The sequence below is a fragment of the Nycticebus coucang genome, chromosome 18, assembly GCF_027406575.1.
Source record: "Nycticebus coucang isolate mNycCou1 chromosome 18, mNycCou1.pri, whole genome shotgun sequence".
Lineage (NCBI taxonomy): Eukaryota > Metazoa > Chordata > Mammalia > Primates > Lorisidae > Nycticebus > Nycticebus coucang.
In genome coordinates this window covers 21768435-21789923 of record NC_069797.1, presented here as the reverse complement: position 1 = coordinate 21789923, position 21489 = coordinate 21768435, and the positions used below count along the sequence as shown (strand labels likewise).

At 52.3% G+C, this 21489-nt stretch overlaps 3 protein-coding genes across 12 annotated transcripts; 1 reads left to right on the top strand and 2 right to left on the bottom strand.

Annotated features, from left to right (window-relative positions):
- Positions 1-379: 379 nt before the first annotated feature.
- TNK1 (tyrosine kinase non receptor 1) lies at positions 380-7689 on the top strand. Of its 7 annotated transcripts, none has more exons than XM_053569831.1 (14): positions 707-892; positions 1996-2060; positions 2340-2504; positions 2647-2717; positions 2827-3018; positions 3126-3281; positions 3400-3683; positions 3883-4156; positions 5215-5309; positions 5629-5793; positions 6038-6117; positions 6539-6837; positions 6923-7018; positions 7103-7689. In XM_053569831.1, the coding sequence occupies exons 3-14, from the start codon at positions 2342-2344 to the stop codon at positions 7214-7216; spliced, it is 1989 nt and encodes a 662-aa protein (XP_053425806.1). In that variant the 5' UTR covers positions 707-892; positions 1996-2060; positions 2340-2341; the 3' UTR covers positions 7217-7689. The 7 variants fall into 7 exon arrangements, with proteins under 7 accessions (XP_053425803.1, XP_053425806.1, XP_053425802.1 ...); XM_053569829.1 differs by lacking the exon at positions 707-892 and adding an exon at positions 926-956; XM_053569830.1 differs by lacking the exon at positions 707-892 and adding an exon at positions 937-956 and having other exon boundaries at positions 1996-2084.
- Positions 7690-7823: 134 nt separating this feature from the next.
- On the bottom strand, positions 7824-15024 carry PLSCR3 (phospholipid scramblase 3). Of its 4 annotated transcripts, none has more exons than XM_053569840.1 (7): positions 14415-14653; positions 14034-14203; positions 13411-13453; positions 13093-13313; positions 12711-12872; positions 8714-8875; positions 7824-8528 (listed from the first exon to the last, which is right to left on the bottom strand). In XM_053569840.1, exons 5-7 carry the CDS (start codon positions 12870-12872, stop codon positions 8472-8474), a joined length of 381 nt encoding a protein of 126 aa, XP_053425815.1. In that variant the 5' UTR covers positions 13093-13313; positions 13411-13453; positions 14034-14203; positions 14415-14653; the 3' UTR covers positions 7824-8471. The 4 variants fall into 4 exon arrangements, with proteins under 4 accessions (XP_053425815.1, XP_053425814.1, XP_053425813.1 ...); XM_053569839.1 differs by having other exon boundaries at positions 14034-14207; positions 14415-14515; XM_053569838.1 differs by lacking the exon at positions 14415-14653 and adding an exon at positions 13541-13776 and having other exon boundaries at positions 14034-14277.
- A 5324-nt stretch (positions 15025-20348) lies between these two features.
- TMEM256 (transmembrane protein 256) lies at positions 20349-21454 on the bottom strand. The gene is made up of 4 exons (XM_053569810.1): positions 21325-21454; positions 20999-21030; positions 20675-20755; positions 20349-20578 (listed from the first exon to the last, which is right to left on the bottom strand). The coding sequence occupies exons 1-4, from the start codon at positions 21407-21409 to the stop codon at positions 20435-20437; spliced, it is 342 nt and encodes a 113-aa protein (XP_053425785.1). The 5' UTR covers positions 21410-21454; the 3' UTR covers positions 20349-20434.
- Positions 21455-21489: the final 35 nt, after the last annotated feature.

Here is a 21489-nt window from a genome sequence, read left to right as displayed (position 1 = left end):
GGAGGGCTTTTTTCTCCAAGAGACCTCTGGGACAGCAGCTGCCACATTCACACATTCTTCCTGGGGACAGGAGGCTAACCAAATGTCCTAAGACTGGCAGCTTCCTCTGTGGCACCCCGGATGAAAAGGGAGAGGGAATGCTTTTCCTCAGGGCATTCTTCAAGGCCCTGAACTGTGTCCCTGTGACCATAGGACAGGTTGCAATGTGCAGAGTCCTGGGGTTAGCAGCGGCTCCCTGGGGCAGGGAGTTATACTGGAAAGAGACCAGAAAGTGTCAGTAAGGGGAGGAGTGCCCTGAGGCATGGAGTGCTGCCCATGATCAACATAGGCTCTGTCTAGGCTGCGGGCTGACTTCTGGTGCCAACGCACATCTCTCGGCCCTGGACCCACCCCAAAGCCCCGCGTATCGCCTGGCTCTCCTTCATTAATTAAGGAGTTGGTGGAATAGCAGGAAGAATGTCCCGTTCGGCATTCCACTGGCACTGCCCGGCCAGGCTAAGCTCTTCCAGGTGCCTATTTAAGGAGTAGGGTCGGGGTTGAGACAGGTGAAGGATTCTGGGAGAGAGCGTGGGGGACAGGTCAGGAGGAGCAAAGCCTGGGAAGGATTAGAAAGTTCTTCGGAGAAGGGTGGAAAGACGGTGTGAAGGAAGGCGAGCAAAGGACGAGTGAAAGCAGGCTTCTCATGGTCTAGAGGTCGATCGGGGCTGGAGGAGAAAGGGGCAGCCAGAAAGTTGGTGGAGTCTCACCCGGGAACTAGGGGCGAGGCCCTCGCCAGCCCCGGGCCAGCCGCCAGGTCCCCGCCCTCCGCGGGATTTACTCCTGTCCCGCCCTTCTCCGGATTTAGTCGGGGCAACCTGGGCGGCTCCGCAGCCGGTGCTTCCGCCTTCTCCAGGTGAGGTCCCTACCAAGCAGGGCGCCCCGGGGTGGGGCGCGCAGGCGAAGCGACGGTCGCTGAGGTGCGTCCGCGGGATGCCGGGGCTCCCTTTCTCTTCCTGGATCCTTCCCTCCCGCAGCTGCGTTTCCTCCTGCCGCCCTTCTGCCTGCTTTCCTCTTCCCACCTTACCTGCGGTGCCGGGTCTCCCAGATTCTGGGCTTTCTCCTCCTCAACCCCTGCTCGCGCCCAGTTCCTACCGCATCTACGCGTTTCCATCTGGGCCAGTATCGGGGCTTCCATTTAACTAGAGGCGTTGGGTGGGGGGAGTCAGGTGTAAGAGAGAGCGTTCGTGCAAGGCAGCCAGTACAGCAGCACCTAGAGGCTTATTTGACAAAGGTTGGTGGAGTTGCCTGAAGGTTGAGTGACTCAGGCTGCTGGCAGAGATCCGTACCTGGAGCTGAGATGTGGGTGTGGACGGGACTGCACCTGGCCGCCTAGGTGGCCCCCTAGGCAGGACCTAAGCTTAGCGGCACATCGCAAATGGCGGATTTGATTTCAAATGTTGCTGCCTCAAGTGTCTACGAGGCAATGATTCTGGCCGTCTCTGGGTCCACGGACAGTGTGCTGGTGTAACTAAGACATGTGTGGACACTGTACCCTGGTGTCTTATGTGTTATGTGCGTTTACGTGGGCCTGGGGTCTGGTGGACGTGTGCGGCAAGGGATCTGGTATCTTTGGTGTGTGGAGACAGTGAACTACAGGGTCTCAAGGACACAGATGTGATCCGGGCATGTGACAGTCAGCCTGAGTGTTTTGTAGCCACATCCTGAAATGTCTCAGCTTTGATAGGATATGCTTTGCAGTATATCTGAGGGTCTCAGTATGTAGTATGTAGCAGCATGTGGGAGGCAGCGTACCTTTGTGTGTGTGTGTATGCTTGTGTTTACCTACTTGCCTGAGGTATGAAGTGGTTAGCTTATCTGGGCATGTTCACTGTGTGTGTGGTAGGCAAAAATGTCTCATGTTTGAGGAGGGAGGAGTCTCTAGAGTGGGTACGTGTAACAGAGTAGCTCAGGTCTGTTGTCCTAGGAGTACTGAGGCAGTGTGCCTTAATATCTCAGGATATCATCTGGAGCATCATACCTGGAGTCTGTTGTTGCAAGCAGGCAGTGTACCAAAATCTCAGGTGTGAGGAGGACAAGTTTCTCAGGTGTGAGGAGGACAAGTTTCTCAGGTGTGAGGGGAGAGAGCATCTGGAGGCCTTGGCATGGGGAGCATGCTACTGGGGTTTGAGTGGTTAGGGTTCCTGGCTATCTGATGTGTCCCTCTCTGCATACCTGAGTGTTTCTTGATGGCTTATGGATGGAAATGGAGACCCTGTCTCTGGCGCCTGAGTTTCTGAGGTGCCTACCCTGGGCTGAATATCTGAAGGAGAATGCCAACATCATTAGGATTCCTTCTCCAGACATGCTCCCTGAGGCGGGCTCCCTGTGGCTGCTGAGGCTGCTCCGGGACATCCAGCTGGCCCAGTTTTACCGGCCCATCCTTGAGGAGCTTAATGTTACTCGGCCAGAGCATTTCGACTTTGTAAGGCCTGAGGATCTGGATGGCATTGGCATGGGCCGACCTGGTGAGGGACCCCTGCCCCAAGACCCTAGTCTGTCCTTCCCCAGCCTATCATTGCCTGCCTCTCTCCACCCATTCTTGCCTGTAAATCTATGCCCTGCACCCCCTCACCTCCATCCCAGCCCTCTGATTCTGGCCTCCCCCAGCCCAGCGCAGACTGGCTGAAGCTCTGAAGAAGCACCGTTCAGGGCTCAAGTCTAAGAACTGGGTTTACAAGGTGTGTGTTGTGGGGGGTTGAAGGCAGCTTAAGCCTGGGAATGAGGTGGGCTGAGTCACAGGAAGGGGCTTGGGGGTTCTGCACACCTGATTTCCCACACCTGTTTCAGATTCTTGGAGGTTTTGCCCAAGAGCAGAAGGAGCCTACCCTACCCTCAGACAGCCCACTGCGCCTCTCTGAGCCAGAGGGGGGACTCAAGTGTCTGATCCCAGAGGATGCTGTGTGCAGAGGGGAGCTGCTGGGCTCAGGTTGCTTTGGCGTGGTGCACCGGGGACTGTGGACCCTGCCCAGCGGCCAGAGTGTGAGTGTGTGGTGATTGTAGCTGCCCCCTCTGTTCTTCATGCCCTCTCTAGTCTGGCCCTGGCATGGTGGTTCAACAGGGTGCTGATGGTGTTCCCCTACCTCCAGGTCCCAGTGGCTGTCAAGTCCCTCAGGGTAGGTCCCGAAGGCCCTGTTGGCACAGAGCTGGGGGACTTTCTTAGAGAGGTGTCAGTCATGATGAACCTGGAGCACCCACATGTGCTGCAACTGCACGGCCTTGTACTGGGCCAGCCTCTGCAGATGGTGAGCAGATCCAGACGCTGGTTCCCCCACACAGCTCCGGGGCTGGTGTGCAGCAGGAGGGTGGGTGGCCAGAGTCCTGTGAGGAGGACTACTGCTCACAAGGCCTGTGCTCCTACAGGTGATGGAGCTGGCTCCGCTGGGCTCCCTGCAGGCGCGCCTGACAGCCCCAGCCCCTACACCCCCACTGCCCGTGGCCCTGCTCTGCCTCTTCCTGCGGCAGTTGGCAGGGGCCATGGTATACCTGGGAGCCCGTGGGTTAGTGCACCGAGACCTTGCAACACGCAACCTATTGCTGGCTTCACCCCGCAGGATCAAAGTGGCAGACTTTGGGCTGGTGCGGCCGCTGGGCGGTGCCCGGGGTCGCTACATCATGGGTGGGCCCCGGCCCATCCCCTACGCTTGGTGAGGGCATGCCCTGGGGTCATTGGGGCAGAGGTCGGTCTGGAGGGCAGCAGCTAAGGGGAGCTCCAGGGCTGGTCTTCTGAATAAGGGTGGGACAAGAGGAGTTGTCATCATTGGATAGGAGAACCTCTGAGGACGGGAGAGCATGAGGGAGTGGTGTTCAGTGGAAGGTAAGCTCAGTTCCACTTCCTTCCTGCAGGTGTGCACCAGAGAGCTTGCGCCAGGGAGCTTTCTCATCCGCTTCAGATGTGTGGATGTTTGGGGTGACGCTGTGGGAGATGTTCTCCAGAGGCAAGGAGCCCTGGGCCGGGGTCCCGCCATACCTCATCCTGCAGAGGCTGGAGAAGGACCGAGCCCGGCTCCCTAGGCCTCCCCTCTGCTCCAGGGCCCTCTATGCACTCGCCTTGCGCTGCTGGGCCCTCCACCCTGCTGACCGGCCTACCTTTTCCCACCTGGAAGGGCTTCTCCAAGAGGTGGGAACTCCCACCTCTCCAGATACACAGTCTCTCTTCCCTCCATTCTCTCTCCCCAGGATTACATGCACAAGACTAACATATCCAGTAGCCAGTGGTGGGCTCTAGGACCAAACTCTGAGACAAACAGATTGAGTCCATACCTGCAGGGAGCTCAGAGCCCTGGGGAGGCAGCTTGGGGCTACACAGATGCAGGCTAGAGGACTAGGGTCTGTGTCTGGGCCAGAAAAGGAACACAGAGGAGAGAGCAATAGGTTGCAGGGAGTGTTTGACATGCAGAGGAATAGTTCAGCGTGGGAGGGGGAAATGGAAATAATGAGGCTGCAGAGTGAACAGGGGTTGCATGATGAAAGCTTTTGTGAGGTGTGGCAAGTAACGCTAACATGTACAAGTCTTAACCTGTGTAAGAAACCATACTACGTGCTTTATGTGGATCCTTATGCAGTCACTTATTTCATCCTCTCAGCCACCCGATGAGATAATTATCATCTCCATTTTACTGATGGGGCAGTTGAGGTACTGATAGTGTACATGACTTGCCTAAAGTCACCCAGTAAGTAGAGGAGTTGGGATTTAAACCAATTAATTTGACTTCAGGGCTGTTCCCTAAATCATCACACTCTACTGTTAAAATTTAGACTTTTTTTTGATGGCATTTGGGAGCAATGGAAGGGTATTGAGCAGGGGAGTCAAAGCCAGCTTTGCACATTATATCACTTTGGGGTGGTGCAAGAATGAATCAGAGGGATGATGCTGAGGATGGGAAGACCAGATAGGGAACAGTGGCTGTGAAGATTTAGGTAGAGACAGGGTCTTTCTCTGTTGCTCCTGAACCCTGGGCAGTATCCAGCTTGATATAGGATCCAGGTCTGCCTCTCCCACCAGACTGCAACTGGGGGACAGGGAGAGTTCCACCCTGGGCCCAGCACAGAGGACATACCTAATACGGGTTTGATTGACGGGTACACAAATCTGAGGGAGTTCTTTCTTCCCTGCTCCCATATTACCTTTCTGACTCAAGCTATAAGCCCAGACACTCTCTCCTCCCATCTCCACAGGCCTGGCCTTCTGAAGGACGCTGTGTAAGGAATGTCACAGAGCCAGGCACCCTGAGGATGGAGCCTGGTGATCCCATCACCATCATCGAGGGCAGGTGACAGCCCCATGCCTCCCAAGCATCTCCAGGAGGAAGACACCCTCTCAACCTCCTGACTCCTGGACCCTGATCTTTTCTCCCCTACTCCTTGAACCCTGATCTCTCCTCACCGGGCCCTGAGTGCTCCAGCCCAGTCCTGGCCTCTCTCCTGGAGCTACCACTGGCCCACAGAGCCCTTTTGCATTAGAGACAGGCTTCCCTTCCCCTAGGCAGATACAGCTGCAAGGCACACAGCCTGGTAGCTGAATGTGGGCTGCAACCCAGACCCCACCCATCCTCCTGCTCTCATCCCAATCACCAGCTCCTCTTCCCACAGCCCGGACTCCACAGTCTGGAAGGGCCAGAATGGTCGCACTTTCCAAGTGGGCAGCTTCCCAGCCTCAGCAGTGACACTGACGGACTTGTCTGGCTTGCCAGCTACTTATCCAGTCCATAGAGGCTCCCCTACCCAGGGAGAGCAGCCCCGAGGAAGCACAGATGGGTGAGGTCCTGAAAAGTTTGGGGGATACAGCTGGGCTAGGGGAGCCAAGTCTAGCAACTTTTCTGGAAGGGAAGCTTGGGAACAGGACCAGGGCGAAGCTGGGCATGATCCTGAACTTTGTCTCCCAGCTAGAGCTTCCACCTTGGTCTCCTGGGTGGCCTAGAGAGTTTCCTTGAGTGGGAACATTGATATGTGGAGTAGAGAGCGGGGGGTGTTGAGGATGAACTGGATCATTCTCTGACAGGAACAGAAAGAAGACAAAGCTTCGGGATCTACCTCCAGCACTGGGCCAGAGAAGGAATGTGCCCCTGCAGAGGATGAAAGGTGGGTGTGGTGGGACTCCAAGGTCTTTGAGGAGGTCCAGAACAAACCTCCAGTTCTGTCCCCTGCCTGAATATATATGCCTTTGCATATGATAGATATCCTTGCCCCAAATTCAGTCTGTTGGCATCCTAGCTACGTGGAGAGTTGTGAAGCACCCCTGCCTTCCCTACTGAACAGAACCTCCCCACTGACCTCTGAGCTCTCGATTCTTCAGACCCTCAGTTGCCTAAGCCTGGGTGTCCATTTGCATGCCTGTTTTATTGTCCCACCTAACACATGAATCATCCTAAGGACAGGGCTGGCTAGCTTAGCTATGTATGTTTGCAAAACCATCCAGCTCAGCACAGAAGAAGACAGAGAGTAAGAAGACAGGACCTGCACCGGGGCCTCCTCTCAAGTTCTTTCTTTCTCAACTTCACAGGCATTTCCAAGAGTCTGGAGTCAGTTCTTTCCCTGGGCACTCGACCAACAGGGGGTGGTTCAAGCCCCCCTGAACTTCGACAAACCAGAGCTATGCCCCAGGGACACCCAGGCCTGCCTCCACATCTACCTTTTGCCTCCAGCTCCTCTCAGAACAGCCAGCCACCTAGGGAGCGACCTTCCTGGCCTAAAAGAGAACCTCCACACGATCACCCAATGGGAGCTCCTGGAGCCAGTAAAGCCTCTGTTCCCTCTAGAGGCCTCCTACCCAACCCTGAGTTGCAGAGGAAGATTACAGAGGTGAGGTTTCACTGAAATGGTCACTGTCGTCCAAAAAAGGCTATAGGCTGGGGCAGGAAACTAAGTAAGGTTCTGTCCCCCTCAGATGGAGCTGAGTGTACATGGAGTCACCCACCAGGAGTGCCAGGCAGCACTAAAAGCCACTGGGGGAGATGTGGATTCTGCCATCCGGAACCTCAAAGTAAAGCCAGATCCTTCTCTGGGGCTACCTCCTCCCCTGTCCCTGACACCTAGTGGTCATCTGCCCTCTCTTCTGTTCCCACAGGTAGACCAGCTTTTCCATCTTAGTAGCCGGTCCAGAGCTGACTGCCGGAGCATCCTGGAGCATTACCAGTGGGATCTCTCAGCTGCCAGCCGCTATGTCCTAGCCCGGCCCTGAGCTCTGCTTCTATGGGCATGGACACTAGAATAGAAACCCTGGGTACCTCGGGGCCGGGTTTGTGGGACCAAACAGAACCAGAACAAGGTCCTGACGAGGGCAAACTTTCTCACCTGGGGAAATCCCACCCACTGCAGGCAGGTAGAGGAGGAGCCTGGGGTCAGGCAATGACAAATGTCTCTTTCCTACCCTGCCCTTGCCCTCTGAGGCCAAGAAGGATCTAACCCACTCTGCCTATCACAGTCCAAAACAAGAGAAGGACTTTGAGGAAATGGGCTACTATACACCCTGTCCAGAGGAAGATTCTACTTGCTACAGAGGATGATGAAGTGGCCACACTGGATCATGGGTACAGCCATCCTGAACTGTCATCAGTCACCACAGTGGAATCTAGGCTGTCATCCTGGATGATGGAAGCAGCCATACTGACTTGAGACACACAGGGCCACTGTAGGGGATGACAATTACTCTTTTGAACTCAAGTTCATTTGATCTGGTAGCATGCATTATGAAGCAGCCAGCCCCTGCCCAAGCACAGCTGTCACATTCCCCTTTTGTCCCATACCAAGTCTTTCTTCTACCCCTTCCCCCCATTATATACATCTTCCAATGTTCAAAAAGTTACAAAGTTTATATGAATATAACATACAAAGAGGCAGCCTCCTTCCTAGAGCAAGGGAAGGAAGGGTGGTTAAATAAGGCACAGGAAGCTGCAGCAAGCACCAGCTATGGGCAGGGAGGTTCCAAGAGGAACAGGAAACTGGCACTGCCAAAGCTACTGGTAGGAAGGTGGGAACCCTCTCAAAGTGCCATGGTCTGAGGCTGAGCTACTTGGCCAAGCTGATGCAGGTGGCTATATTTGCCGTCTTTGGTGTCACTTGCCCTTCCCCACCCCAGCTCTGTTGCATAACTGTAAAACCCAAGTCCTAGGATCCAAAGGCCTCCTCTGGAGCAGAGGCCATCCCCCAAAGAGGGTGGGAGGCAGTGGGTAGGGAAAGTTTGAAAGCCCATATGCCTGTGTCCTAAGGGACTGCTAGGAGACAGTGGCAGGAGGTAGCAGGGGGCAGGCTTTCTCATACATACTCTTCTGTGAAGACCACAGGGGCTGGAGACCTTGGAGTAGGGTAGGGATGGGCCCCTTATCTGTCCCCTGCAGTATACATGGAGGAAAGGTGCTGCCTCTGAGGAAGGGCCAGGCCAAGGCAGAACCATCTTGAGTTCTGGTTGAAGTGATGGTCTCAAACCAAAGTGGTCTCTAACTGGTGATAGCAGAGGGCCCAGTGCTGCCTCGCTTCTCGAAGAACATGTAGTCCTGAGGGGAGGCCACTCTTAGCAGGAGATCTGCCGGGCCAGCCTGGCTCAGCTCCCATAAACCAACTCTGGAACCTCAACCCCCCATACATTGTCTCAAACCTTCTCATAGCAAGAGGGCAGGAAGTGCATAAAATTTCATGTAACAGCAAAGGAGAAGCAGGAGGGGGCAGGCAGCCAACTCACAATGAGGAACGTGGCTCCCAGCAGCACAGCCTTCACCCTCACGTCCAGGTCCAGTGGGAACTGCAGGCCAAAGTCATCTGCATCTGTGAGGGCTTCTCTGAGCAGTCCCCCCCACTGCTTGCTGATGCGGCCCACACTACGGGATTCATCCCTTGTCTTCACCTGTCAAGAGGGAGGGAGGAAGGAAGGACCCAACTGGAGAGGTGACTGATCACATCTGCCTCTAATCCAACTCACACAGTCATTCACCACGTGTGAATGTGCAGGATCTACACAGTGAATCTTCCCATCCAGAGATCACCCAGTTATTGCCTTCTAAACTGGTTCCCAAGGTCGGGCACCATGGCTCATATCTGTAATCCTAGTACTTGGAAGCCCAAGGTGGGTGGATTGCCTGAGATCACAGGTTTAAGACCAGCCTGAGCCAAAGCAAGACCTCATCTCTAAAAAAATAGCCAGGCATTGTGGCAGGTGCCTGTAGTCCCAGCTACGTGGGAGGCTGAGGCAAGAGAATCACTTGAGCCCAAGAGTTTGAGGTTGTTGTGAGCTATGACACCACAGTAGTCTACTAAGGATAACACAGTGAGACTCTGTCTCAGAAAAATAAAAAATAGGCTCGGTGCCCGTAGCTCAGTGGTTAGAGTGCCAGCCACATGCATCAGGGCTGGTGGGTTCAAACCTGGCCTGGGCCTGCTAAACAACAAAAAAATAACTGGGCGCTGTGTCCGGTGCCTGTAGTCCCAGCTACTTGGGAGGCTGAGGCAAGAGAATCGCTTAAGCCCAAGAGTTTGAGGTTGCTGTGAGCTGTGTTGTTGTCTACCGAGGGCAACATAGTGAGACTCTGTCTCGAAAATAAATAAATAAATAAAATAAAAATATTAAAAAATAATAAACTGGTTCCCATCACAGAATACAACAGCTGGGGAAATAGGCCCCCTGTGTATACTGTGAATCTACAGCAAAAATCAGGATTCAGAGCCAGGCAAGGTGGCTCATGCCTGTTATCCTAGCACTCTGGGAGGCTAAGGCTAGTGGACCATGGAGTGGACCAAGGGGTTAGTGACCAGCCTGAGCAAGAGTGAGACCCTCATTTCTCCAACTTTCCACTATTTCAGCCTTCTGGTGAATCAAGATCTGATCAATCTAAAAAAACAAGCACAGCACAAAAAAAACCTGCACTCCCAGGTCTCTAATTTTTAAAGACAAGGTTTCACTCTGGCTCAGGCTGGTCTTGAACCTGTGAGCTCAGGCAATCCACCCACCTCAGCCTCCCAAGTACTAGGAAGCTCTTGAAAACTAGAAAAACTAGCTGGGCATTGTGGGGGGGCACCTGTGGTCCCAGCTACTTGCAAAGACTGAGGCAGGAGGGTCGCTTGAACTCAAGAATTTGAGGTTACTGGCTGGGTGTGGTGGCTCATGCCTGTAATCCCAGCACTTGGGAGGCTGAGGTGGGTGGATTGCCTGAGCTCACAAGTGTGAGACCAGCCTGAGCCAGAGTGAGACCTTGTCTCTAAAAATAGCTGGGCATGGGCGGCACCTGTGGCTCAGTCGGTAAGGCGCCGGTCCCATATACCAAGGGTGGCGGGTTCAAACCTGGCCCTGGCCGAACTGCAACAAAAAAATAGCCAGGTGTTGTGGCGGGCGCCTGTAGTCCCAGCTACTAGGGAGACTGAGGCAGGAGAATCGCTTAAGCCCAGGAGTTGGAGGTTGCTGTGAGCTGTGTGATGCCATGGCACTCTACCAAGGGCCATAAAGTGAAACTCTGTCTCTACAAAAAAAAAAAAAAAAAGTAGCTGGGCATTGTGGCAGGCGCCTGTAGTCCCACGTACTTGGGAGGCTGAGGCAAGAGAATCACTTAAGCCCAGGAGTTTCAGGTTGCTGTGAGGTATGATGCTAAGGCACTCTACCAAGGGTGACAAAGTGAGACTCTGTCTCAAAAAAAAAAAAAAAATCAGGATTCAGACTCTGATCTTTTGCTACTCAAAGGCCATGCATGACATAAATTATATCAGTGGTGGGAAAAATGGAAGCCTGATTTAGTCTAATCCCCTTAGTGTGTGGCTATTAGATTTGCTTTGTTTCCCAATGTCCTTGCCACCCACAGTTGGTGTAGTTTGTGCCCTGCATAAACTAGTCTGGCTAAGAGGCAAAGGAAGGCTGTTAAAATCCTGGCTGTTTAAATCCAGCTAAGCAGGCACCCAGAAGGCTTTGTCTACCTGAAGGAGTGCCTTTTCTCTAATCTGCAAAGTAGGGGTGGTGGGACCAGCATTATATGCAAGCCTCATCTAGAGGGAAGTCAATCCTGTCTATTAGGGGGAGGGGCAGTAGTAAGTAGCCTTTGAGTACCACAATTTCCACTGGCCTCTCTAAGCCCAGCAGCAACAGGCCCCCCTGATGTGCGTGGTAACTCACAGTGACTTCCTGGTCCTTTTCCTATGCTCATTCTCCAGTGAATAGAACTGGAGTAATTTCCTTCTGTGTCCTTCCCATCCTTTTTTCTCACTGTCCTACAGCTTTTCCCCTACTTCTTGTACCCCAGTCCAGGTCTGGGCAGGGCCTGTCCTACCTAGCACCGCAGTTCCAAGGGTGCAGCCCAAAGTATGAACCATTGATAATTGTGTAAAAGGAACACTGTGAGAAACCCACAATCTACATATTCTCATCCACAGATCATCCAGTTATCTCTTTTTCTTTTTCTTTTTTTTTTTTTTTGTAGAGACAGAGTCTCACTTTATGGCCCTCGGTAGAGTGCCGTGGCCTCACACAGCTCACAGCAACCCCCAACTCCTGGGCTTAAGCGATTCTCTTGCCTCAGCCTCCCGAGTAGCTGGGACTACAGGCGCCCGCCACAACGCCCGGCTATTTTTTGGTTGCAGTTCAGCCGGGGCCGGGTTTGAACCCGCCACCCTCGGTATATGGGGCCGGCGCCTTACCGACTGAGCCACAGGCGCTGCCCCAGTTATCTCTTTTTCAACTGTTCCTATCACAGAACCTCCCTCCAGCTACCAAGGTGACTCATTTTTTAAAAGTAACTTTAGGTAGGGCACCTCTACCTAAAGTTACTTACCTACTAAAGTCATCACAAGTACTGGATTATGCCTGCTGTTTTTTCCCTTATATGTATAGGGAGTTATCCCTTAAAGAACTCAAAGATCTATGGAATGCCTTTGTCTTCTACAAACCAAGGTGCTTCCCAGGCCTCACTCTGAAGTTCTCACACTTGTTCTCACCACTCTGGATTGGTGACAGGAAGGTATGCAGAGAAGAATATCATCTTTTCAGGTTGGAGGAGCCACTTGGACTGCCAGGTTGGCAAGGCAAGCCACAGGATGTTAACACATTAAATTAGTGCTCACACCAGGGCCTGACCTCAAAAACTTACGTACAGCAGCCACATGGGCCCAGCCCACAGCAGATTTAATCATCCTTCACCCTAAATCCAATGTGGCCTTAGGTTCCTCACCACCACCACCAACTCGGAACTGTATATAATAATCAGCACTGGGGCTGGGCATGGTGGTACACACCTGTAATCCCAACACTCTGGGAGGCTGAGGTGGGTGGATTGCCTGAGTTCAGGAGTTGAGACAAGCCTGAGCAAGAGTGAGACCCTGTCTCTAAAAAATATCTGGGCATTGTGGCGGGTGCCTGTAGTCCCAGTTACTTGGGAGGCTGAGGCAAAAGAATCGGTTGAGTTCAAGAGTTTGAGGTTGTTCTGAGGTAGGCCATGGCATTCTACTGAGGGTGACAAAGTGAGACTGTTTAAAAAAAAAAAAAAAATCAGCATTGGTCCTTAAGATGAAATCCACTTTGCCATTATTATAAGACCATAGGGCCATCCAATTTCCAAATAGAGGAAAATTGCACATGTGGTGGGAGTCATGGTGGATTTGGATTGATGAATTCAGGGTCTTGACCTTAGTGTTGGCCATTCTACCTCATAGAAGATGCCATCTTGTTTATGAAGCTCCCAAGAATCTCCCTGTATTCCTGATACCTCAAAGTTGGTGTCTGAGCCACAGCCACAGGTCCAGCAGGGCCCCACCACTCGCAGGACAGTCTGGCGATCAGCATCCTGGATGGAGAACTTGGGGAGGAAGGGATGCCAGGTCTGTAGTACATGGCCAATAGTGGTGCCTGGTGGAGCTTGTACTTCCATCTGGAGTAGGAAATAGACATGGTCACTGTCCAGCCAGTGTACCCTAGCCCAAGCTCTCACTGGTCCCAAGTCTACCTACTTGGCCCCTCACTAAACCTCCCATCCCAACATGCCCTTTCCCATCTAGCCATGCCTCATCCAGGCCTGCCCCATCATTGTCCCATCCTATAAGGCCCACCCCCTACCAGAACGTCTCCCCAACTCCATTCCTCCCACCCACCTCCTGGAGGCCACAGGGACAGCAGCTGCATCCACAGTGGAGTGGGCGGTATAAACGCAGCACCTCACGGTCACTGGGGTCTGCCAGGCGGATACGCAGCGGGCGACGGGCACCACAGCACAAACGAGCGCAGCAGTTGCTCTCCTCGGCTGCCTGACCCAGGGGCTGCCCGGACCCCGAACGCAGTTCATACCTGTTACAGGTCTCCCAGCCTAAGAACGCTGCCAGGAGTTACCCAGAGACTTAGGACACAGCCTGCCCACAGGTGCCCACCATCCATGTCACCATCATGAGGCCCAACCTACTCCTCCTACTTACTTTCCACTCGCTCAGCCTTCTGGTGAATCAAGATTTGATCAATCTAAAAAAAGAGGCACAGCATGGACATCAGCTGGTCCACCTGCACGACCAGGTCTTTTCGCTGTCATCTTTCCTTCTTCCCACTCACCTGCACCAGGAATTCCAGGCCAGAAGGTACCCCTGGCAGTGGCAAAAAGGGGGCAGCAGACCCCGGGGCCACGGGGCCGGGAGAGGGGAAGAGAGCGAAGCCAGGCGCAGGGGCCGGCACCTGGGCAGGCACCGGCGCCTGTCCAGGCCCAGGATGCAACGCCGGCTCCGGGTATCCAGCGGTCACAGGATAGGGAGGTGGGGGAGAAGGGGCGTAACCTTTGGGTGACAAGTAACCTGTGGGGAAGGGCAGGGGTTGATTATAAAGAGATCCGCGCCCTCATCCTCTTTTTCCTTAGCCCATGGTCCTCGAGACTGTGGGGGAAATGTGGCGGGAAGAGGCAGAGAGAGATGGGGCAGGGGAGCAGGGCGGAGGCTCCCAGGAGGAAGGGAGGGGCCCTACCCAGCCAGTCTGAGCACATTCTCAGAGGATGTGTTCGACACTAAGTCCTTGGGGGAGATAACGGAGACCCCCGGGCCTTGCACGCACTTACCTTCCATGAGAAAGGGGCTGGGGTTTTCAGGATGTCCGAATCAGGGCTTAGTTCTGGAAGCGGAGGCAAGATCGGAGACAGCCAGACAGACACGGAGACAGACACAAAGACGGAAAGGAAAACGCGGAGAAGCAGCCGTGCGCCGGCCCAGGGTCTCTTGGGCGGCGCCTCTGACTCGGGAGAAACCGAAAGTGTCAGTGGGCGGGGCGGGGTACCTGGGACCCCGGATTCCCTCAGGGGCCCCAGAACCGCCCTCTCCCTTTGTTCTCCCATTTTCTGCGGGGGCGGCTGTTGGCAGACGGCAGGTCAGATGGACCCGCAGTCAGACCGACTGCTGGACCTCGAGAATGGTCTCCCAGACCCCTCTGTGCCCCTGCTCACCTGAAGCATTCAGAACAGTCAGGGTGCTGAGCCCTCGGCTGCTCTCTGAAGCTGGGGGAGGTGGGCCCGGAATCTGACTCCGCCCCTCGACCCGTCCAGGCCCCGCCCCTCCCGGCCTGAGCGGCGCGTCTGCGCAGACAGAAGGCTGCCTGTTCTCCCGCGGGACCGTGGACCCAGGTGTTGGCGGTCCTGGATGTTGCCCGCGTTCCCGCACCTTCCACTCCGACTGCAGATGGCCACAGGGGCAGACCGCTAAGGCTCAGCCCTGTGACCCCGCCGGGTCCGCAGAGTGCTCAGCGCCCCCTGGTGGAAAGCAAGAGCTCCCTGTGTTGCGCTCTCGCGGCCGGCCCCTGGGTTCGGGCCTCGCTGACGCAGCGGAACACCCTCCAACACTCACTCATTGACTTCCAGGACTGGCTCTTGGCCCCCTTTCTACCTCCCAAGGGCGATCTCGCCATCCTCTCTCCCTATCTCAGTGGTGAGCACTCAGGCGCCTCGCAATTACAGTACTTCTTTCAGGCGCCCCCAGGCATGCGGGTGACAGGCCATCAAACAGTGTCAGTAATGACTGTGCGTGAGTTGCGGCTTGAGGGAGGAGGGCAGAAGAGGAAGCACAGTCAGAAAACGCTTCCTCTTAGCCGGGCGTTGTGGCGGGCGCCTGTAGTCCCAGCTACTCGGGAGGCTGAGGCAAGAGAATCGCTTAAGCCCAGGAGTTGGAGGTTGCTGTGAGCTGTGTGAGGCCACGGCACTCTACCGAGGGCCATAAAGTGAAACTCTGTCTCTACAAAAAAAAAAAAAAAAAGAAAACGCTTCCTCCAAGAGGAGTTCTGAGGTCTGGGGACTGGGTCCTGGGCCGAGGGAGGTCCGCAGGTGCAGTGCGCCTTGGGAGCCTACTGGCTGAGTGGTGCAAGAAATGAATTTAGAAAGAATGTCGTCCACGTGTGCAGAGGCCCTTGTGGGAGCTGGGATTTGGCCTGAAGGGCAGCAAGGGGCCCACCAAAAGATATTAAGGCGAAGAGAGCAGATCAGGGCGGCGCCTGTGGCTCAGTGGGTAGAGCGCCAGCCCCGTATACCGAGGGTGGCAGGTTCAAGCCCCGGCCAAATTGCAACAAAAAAATAACCGGGCATTGCTGGGGACGCCTGTAGTCCCAGCTACTCGGGAGGCTGAGGCAAGAGAATTGCCTTGAGTCCAGGAGAGTTGGAGGTTGCTGTGAGCTGTGTGACGCCACGGCACTCTACCAAGGGCGATAAAGTGAGACTCTGTCTCTAAAAAAAAAAAATGTGTTTTAGAAAGATCTTTAAAGGGCGGCGCCTGTGGCTCAAGGAGTAGGGCGCCGGTCCCATATGCCGGAGGTAGCGGGTTCAAACCTAGCCCCGGCCAAAAAAAAAAGAAAAGATCTTTAAAACTGCAAACTGCAGGCTAGGCGCCTGTGGCTCAAGCGGCTAAGGCGCCAACAACATACACCTGAGCTGGAGGGTTCGCATCCAGCCTGGGCCGACAGTGATGACTGCAACTGAAAAAATAGCTGGGCGTTGTGGCGCCTGTAGTCCCAGCTACTTGGGAGGCGGAGGCAGGAGAATCGCTTGAGCCCAGGAATTGGAGGTTGTTGTGAGCTGTGATGCCACATACTCTACCCAGGGTGACAGCTTGAGGCTCTGTCTCAAACAAAACAAAACAAAAAAACAACTGCAAACTGCAGTGGAGATGCCCAGGCTGAGATGTTAGCAGAAAGAAGTCAAGGGGAAAGGATAGCTATGTTGTGGTAGGGCAGAGGGGTAGACTTTAGAGATATTAAAATAATAATGTAGCACTTGGTTGTGTGGGTGAGATGTAGAAGTGAGGATACCAGAATAACCCCAGGTGTGGAGAAATGGTCAGATTCCAGACCTGTATATGAGCCAACAGGACTTGATGATGGCTTGGATTTGTATATGAGCCAACAGGACTTGATGATGGCTTGGATATAAGATATGAGGAAAGGATTAGCTTAAGAGACTCTCTGTACAGTGTGGGCCCTACTCTTACTGTTTGACTCTTTCTTGCCAGTCTGGGGCCGTAGGCACTCCTGTTTTCCTCTTTGACTTTTTATCAGTATGGTCTTGTCTTCTTTTTCTGGTGAACTCCTATTCATGCTGAAAACCCAGCAGACAGGCCTTACTAATTCCCAAAGGTAAAACAAGCCCACCTTAGTATCTACTTGTAACATTGAACATATTGCATGAAATTATCTTTTTAAAGTATCTGTCTTCACTGCTGAAATCTATTTTTTGTTGTTGTTGTTGTTTGTAGAAGACTTAGCTCTGGGACTTAGTTTGAATCATAGGTTACCCAGGTCCTAGCTATGTAATAGAGAATGAGTTACTTCATTTCTCTTAGCTTCCCTTCGCTAACTTACAGGGCTATTGAGAAGACCCCCTGAAATGTTCAGTAAATGTCATTAACTCTCCTTCATATTAATATTGCCTCATTGGGCGACGCCTGTGGCTCAAGGAGTAGGGTGCCGGTCCCATATGCTGGAGGTGGCGGGTTCAAACCCAGCCCCGGCCAAAAATCACAAAAAAAAAAAAAGAAAAAAAAATTAATATTGCCTCAATATCCATCTTGTTGTACTGTCCCTGGCTTGTCACCCTTGACCTATATCTTTTGAGTCAAACTCCTCCCAATTCTTGCTTTTGTGTTCTAGATAGATAAGGCTTATGCCCAGAACCACTTGACTATCTTACCTTTGCTTTAAGTCTGGTGAGTTCAATAATTTAACTCCTGAGTCTCATGCTCCCTTCAAATTAACCAGTCCACCTGTCATGGGAAACCTGGATAGGTAACAAGACTTTGGCCTCCAATAAAGCTTCAGCCCACACATCCCTCTGTCTTTTGTTCTCCAGCTGTTGGTTGTGCATGTGAGTCCTAGACAGCACCCTCTTTTCCATGGGCCCCATGAAATCAGTTGACTTCTTCACTCTGAGTCTGTAATAAATTTAGTCTTCTCACCATTTCAGTCTGAGTGTCCCTTGCTGTGCCACACCTGACTACACAAAACTAACTTAAATAACTCACTTAACAAATAACTGAGGGTAACAAAGTGAGACTCTGTCTCTAAAAAAAAATTAAAAATAAAAAAATAAAAATAAAATGAAATAGTGTCATCCTTTACTAATGCATTTCCAATCATACCACCTCCCTGGATATAAATGATTCAGTGACTCCCCATTGCCCTCAGGAAACAGCCCAACTTCTCAGCACAAGGCCTTCACCATTTAGCCTTGCTATCATCTCTCACTGCTGACCCTCTCACTCCTCAGGTCAGCTGCCAGGAATTCTTTCAGATCTCTATAAACTCTCTTGCTTCAGGGCTGCCTTGAAATCTGCTGGTACAAGAATCTGACCCTCAGTAGAGACTAGTGTGGAAGGCCAAAATTCTGGATTTAAAGGTATGCAGATTGTAAAAAAAAAAGAAGGGAAGGTATGCAGATTGTAATTAAAGATAATGGCACTGGATGAGATTATCTAAAATCCTCTCATTGAGAGTCTCCCTACTTTTTGAATTAAGTATGAAAAATTAAGTATGCATCATGAATACATTATACAGATTGTACTTTATAAAACATACATAAAAATAGAAATTAAAAAGAATGATTGTGGGCAGCACCTGTGGCTCAGTGAGTAGGGCGCAGGCCCCAAATACTGAGTGGTGGGTTCGAACCTGGCCCTGGCCAAACGGCAACAAAAATAGCCAGGTGTTGTGGAAGGCGCCTATAGTCCCAGCTACTTGGGTGGCTGAGATGAGAGAATTGCTTAAGCCCAGGAGTTTGAGGTTGCTGTGAGCTACGATGTCCACAGCACTCTATGGAGGGTGACATAGTGAGACTGTCTCAAAAACAAACAAAAAAAAAGAACCTTTCAGAGTGGCACCTGTGGCTCAAAGGAGTAGGCCACATATGCTGGAGATGCTGGGTTCAAACCCAGCTCTGGCCAGAAACTGCAAAAAACAAAAAACGTTTCAATCGCTCAGCCCCCATAGCACAGTGGTTGCAGCACCAACCACATCCACTGAGGGTGGCATGTTTGAACCCAGCCCAGGCCAGCTAAACAACAATAACTGCAACAACAAAAATAGCCAGGTGTTGTGGCAGGCGTCCGTAGTTCCAGCTAGGAGGCTGAGGCAAGAGAATCGCTTATGCCCAAGAGTTTGAGGTTGCTCTGAGCTGTGATGCCATGGCATTCCACTAAGGGCGACAGTGAGACTCTGTCTCAAAGACAACAACAAAAGAATAAAACCTTTCTATGACTTAGTGCAAATAAAGTCCAAATGCCTTACAACTGTCTACAAGGCCTGCACTGGCCAACCAGGACCCTTTAGTCACTCCTGCCTCAAGATTTTGAGTTGTTCCTGTCAGCCTGTTTTGCTAGCTATTTTTATGCCTAGAATACATTTCCCCTCCATTTTGTGTATGGTTAGTTCAGCTTCAATAAGACCACCTTCGCTAGGCTTGGTGGCTCATACCTGTAAGTAATCCTAATGCTTTAGGAGGCTGAGGTAAGAGGACTACTCTAGGCCAGGAGTTTGAAACCAACCCGGGCAAGATAGCAAGACCCCATGTCTAAAAAAACATTTAAAAATCAGTGGAGTGTGGTGGCACTCACCTGTAGTCCCACCTACTTGAGAGAGTGAGGTGGGAAGGTTGATTGAATCCAGAGCTTCAAGTTTGCAGTGAGCTATAGTCAGCCACTGCACTCTAACCTGGGAGAAAAGAGTAAGACCTTGCCTCTAAAAAACAATTTTTAAATATGACTATCTTGGTGAGGGCTTTCCATATAAGGGGCACACCCTCCACTGTCCAGCTGCTTTCTTGTTCTTTTTCTTCAGGCATGTCATACAACTCGTAATGATCCACCAACAGATGAGAAATTCCTTGAGGGAAAGGACAGTGGCTATCTTGCCCATAATTGATCTTCCTTGTAACTAACATGCATTTGACACATGATCACCACTGGCTTAGTAAATACTACCCCTCTAAACATCTTCTAGTTCTCTCATGCTGTGTGTACTACTCCAGCTTGCTTTGCTATCTTTTCTCACTCCCTTTCTGCCTTACTTAGAAACTGCCCACAATTAAGACTCACTGCCCAACCCCCTCCCTAATACCTTATTCTTTGCTCATTGTGTTTCCTCCACACAACAAAGCTCCTTTAAAGACCTCACTGTGAAGCATATTCTGACCCCCAATACATGATGATCTGTCCCTGCTTTAAGCCCCAAAGTATTTTGCAACTAATGACACTCCTTGTGTCCTGCGTTGCCTTAACCCTCACTTCTAGTTAAGTGAGTGCCCAACAAATCTGTAGAACAGGGCTGAAAACCACCACCCTAAAGTAATTTTCAAAATCTAATGGGTATCAGAAACGCAAGATAAGCTCATTAAAATACAGATTCCCGGGCCCCTCAAAAGGGCTTCAGTAGGAATCTGCTTTATTTCAAGCATTCTTTATGACTTTGATGTCCACTAGTTTAAGAATTTCTTTTTTTTTTTTTTTTTTTTGTAGAGACAGAGTCTCGCTTTATGGCCCTCGGTAGAGTGCCATGGCCTCACATAGCTCACAGCAACCTCCAACTCCTGGGCTTAAGCGATTCTCTTGCCTCAGCCTCCCGAGTAGCTGGGACTACAGGCGCCCGCCACAACGCCCGGCTATTTTTTGGTTGCAGTTTGGCCGGGGCCGGGTTTGAACCCGCCACCCTCGGTATATGGGGCCGGTGCCTTACCAACTGAGCCACAGGCGCCGCCCTAGTTTAAGAATTTCATAACAAGTTAAATGAAGTGAGCAAAATCCCCAAACCCAAGGCTCACAGTTAGGAAGCAGAGGAAATCTGGGTAAGTTCAGAGTTTGAATCCCTGCCCTTCCTTCTCCCAGAGGTTAGATAAGTAAAGACTCCAAAGTTTATTTGTATTTCCCTTTTAATCCCCTTCCTGCTCCAAATCTCAAAAAATTATCCAGTAAACTCAGCAATTAAACAAAAGGGAGCTCAAAGAGCCAAGGCCATCCATCCCAAGAGTAGCAGGCTCCCTCCCACAGGGGCCAAAGTCTGGATGCTGGGGTCTCCACTCAGGGCCTGGTAGTAAAAGCTGGTGCAGAATAACGTGGTTCCAGAGGCTAGTAGTAACCCGGCCTGAAGAAAACAGTGCAGGAAACAGAACTGTAACTACAGGGTAGGCTGAGAAAACTCAGTGGGAGCTTAGTCAGGGTTAGATGGGGGAAATATTACCAAGAGGGGCTTCCTGCAATGGGACACCCCTAACAAGGCCAGGCTGTGAAAGAAGTGATGTTTGTTGGTTTTGTCAAAGAGCTGTAAGAAAAAGAGAAATGGGGGCGGGGCAACTTCCTAAGCAACACAGGAACCTGAAATCCTGTGGTGACTCATGGAACCAAAGTTCTTTCCCCCACCCTACCCTCGAAGTCACAGCTTGCTCCCACACCCCAGGCTTGCGGCCCTTGCTACTCTAGAGTCCGCACCACCTCCCTCAAGAATCCCAGACTTTATGCCTTAGTAGGCCCGCCGAGTCGAGCAGTCCGGGAGAAGTTACTTCACCTCCTTTCCGTAGGTATCTGGGAATTGGGCGCCTGTGGAGAGAAGAGGGAAAGGTTACCAGTCTCGCCCCCAATCTTGGGGAACCCAAGTGAACACTTGTGAGAAAGGGAGACCCCCAAGACCCCCAAGAAGCTTCCAATTGGTGGAAACAAGCATCGGACAGTACTGGAAACCAATTGCACCCAGCCAGGGGGCTTCAAAAGGCTTAGGGCTCCGAGGGCCTTCTGGTAAGTAGCAGGCTGGACTCTTTGCGTAGACTCTGCCCCTGCACTAGACCCCAGAGGTTGCCTCAAGCTCAGTCCCAACTTCGTCCCCAGTGCCCTGACCGTGCGCGCCGTAGGAGGCCAACCCTAGGGCCCCAGCTCCGGACAAGGCGCCCAGGCGGCGGAAAGCTGTCCCCGCGACCGCCATAGCAGCGAATGGTCACGCGCCGGACCAACACCGCCCAGGCCACCCAAGAGGCCAACCAATCCCGATAGCCCATGCAAATA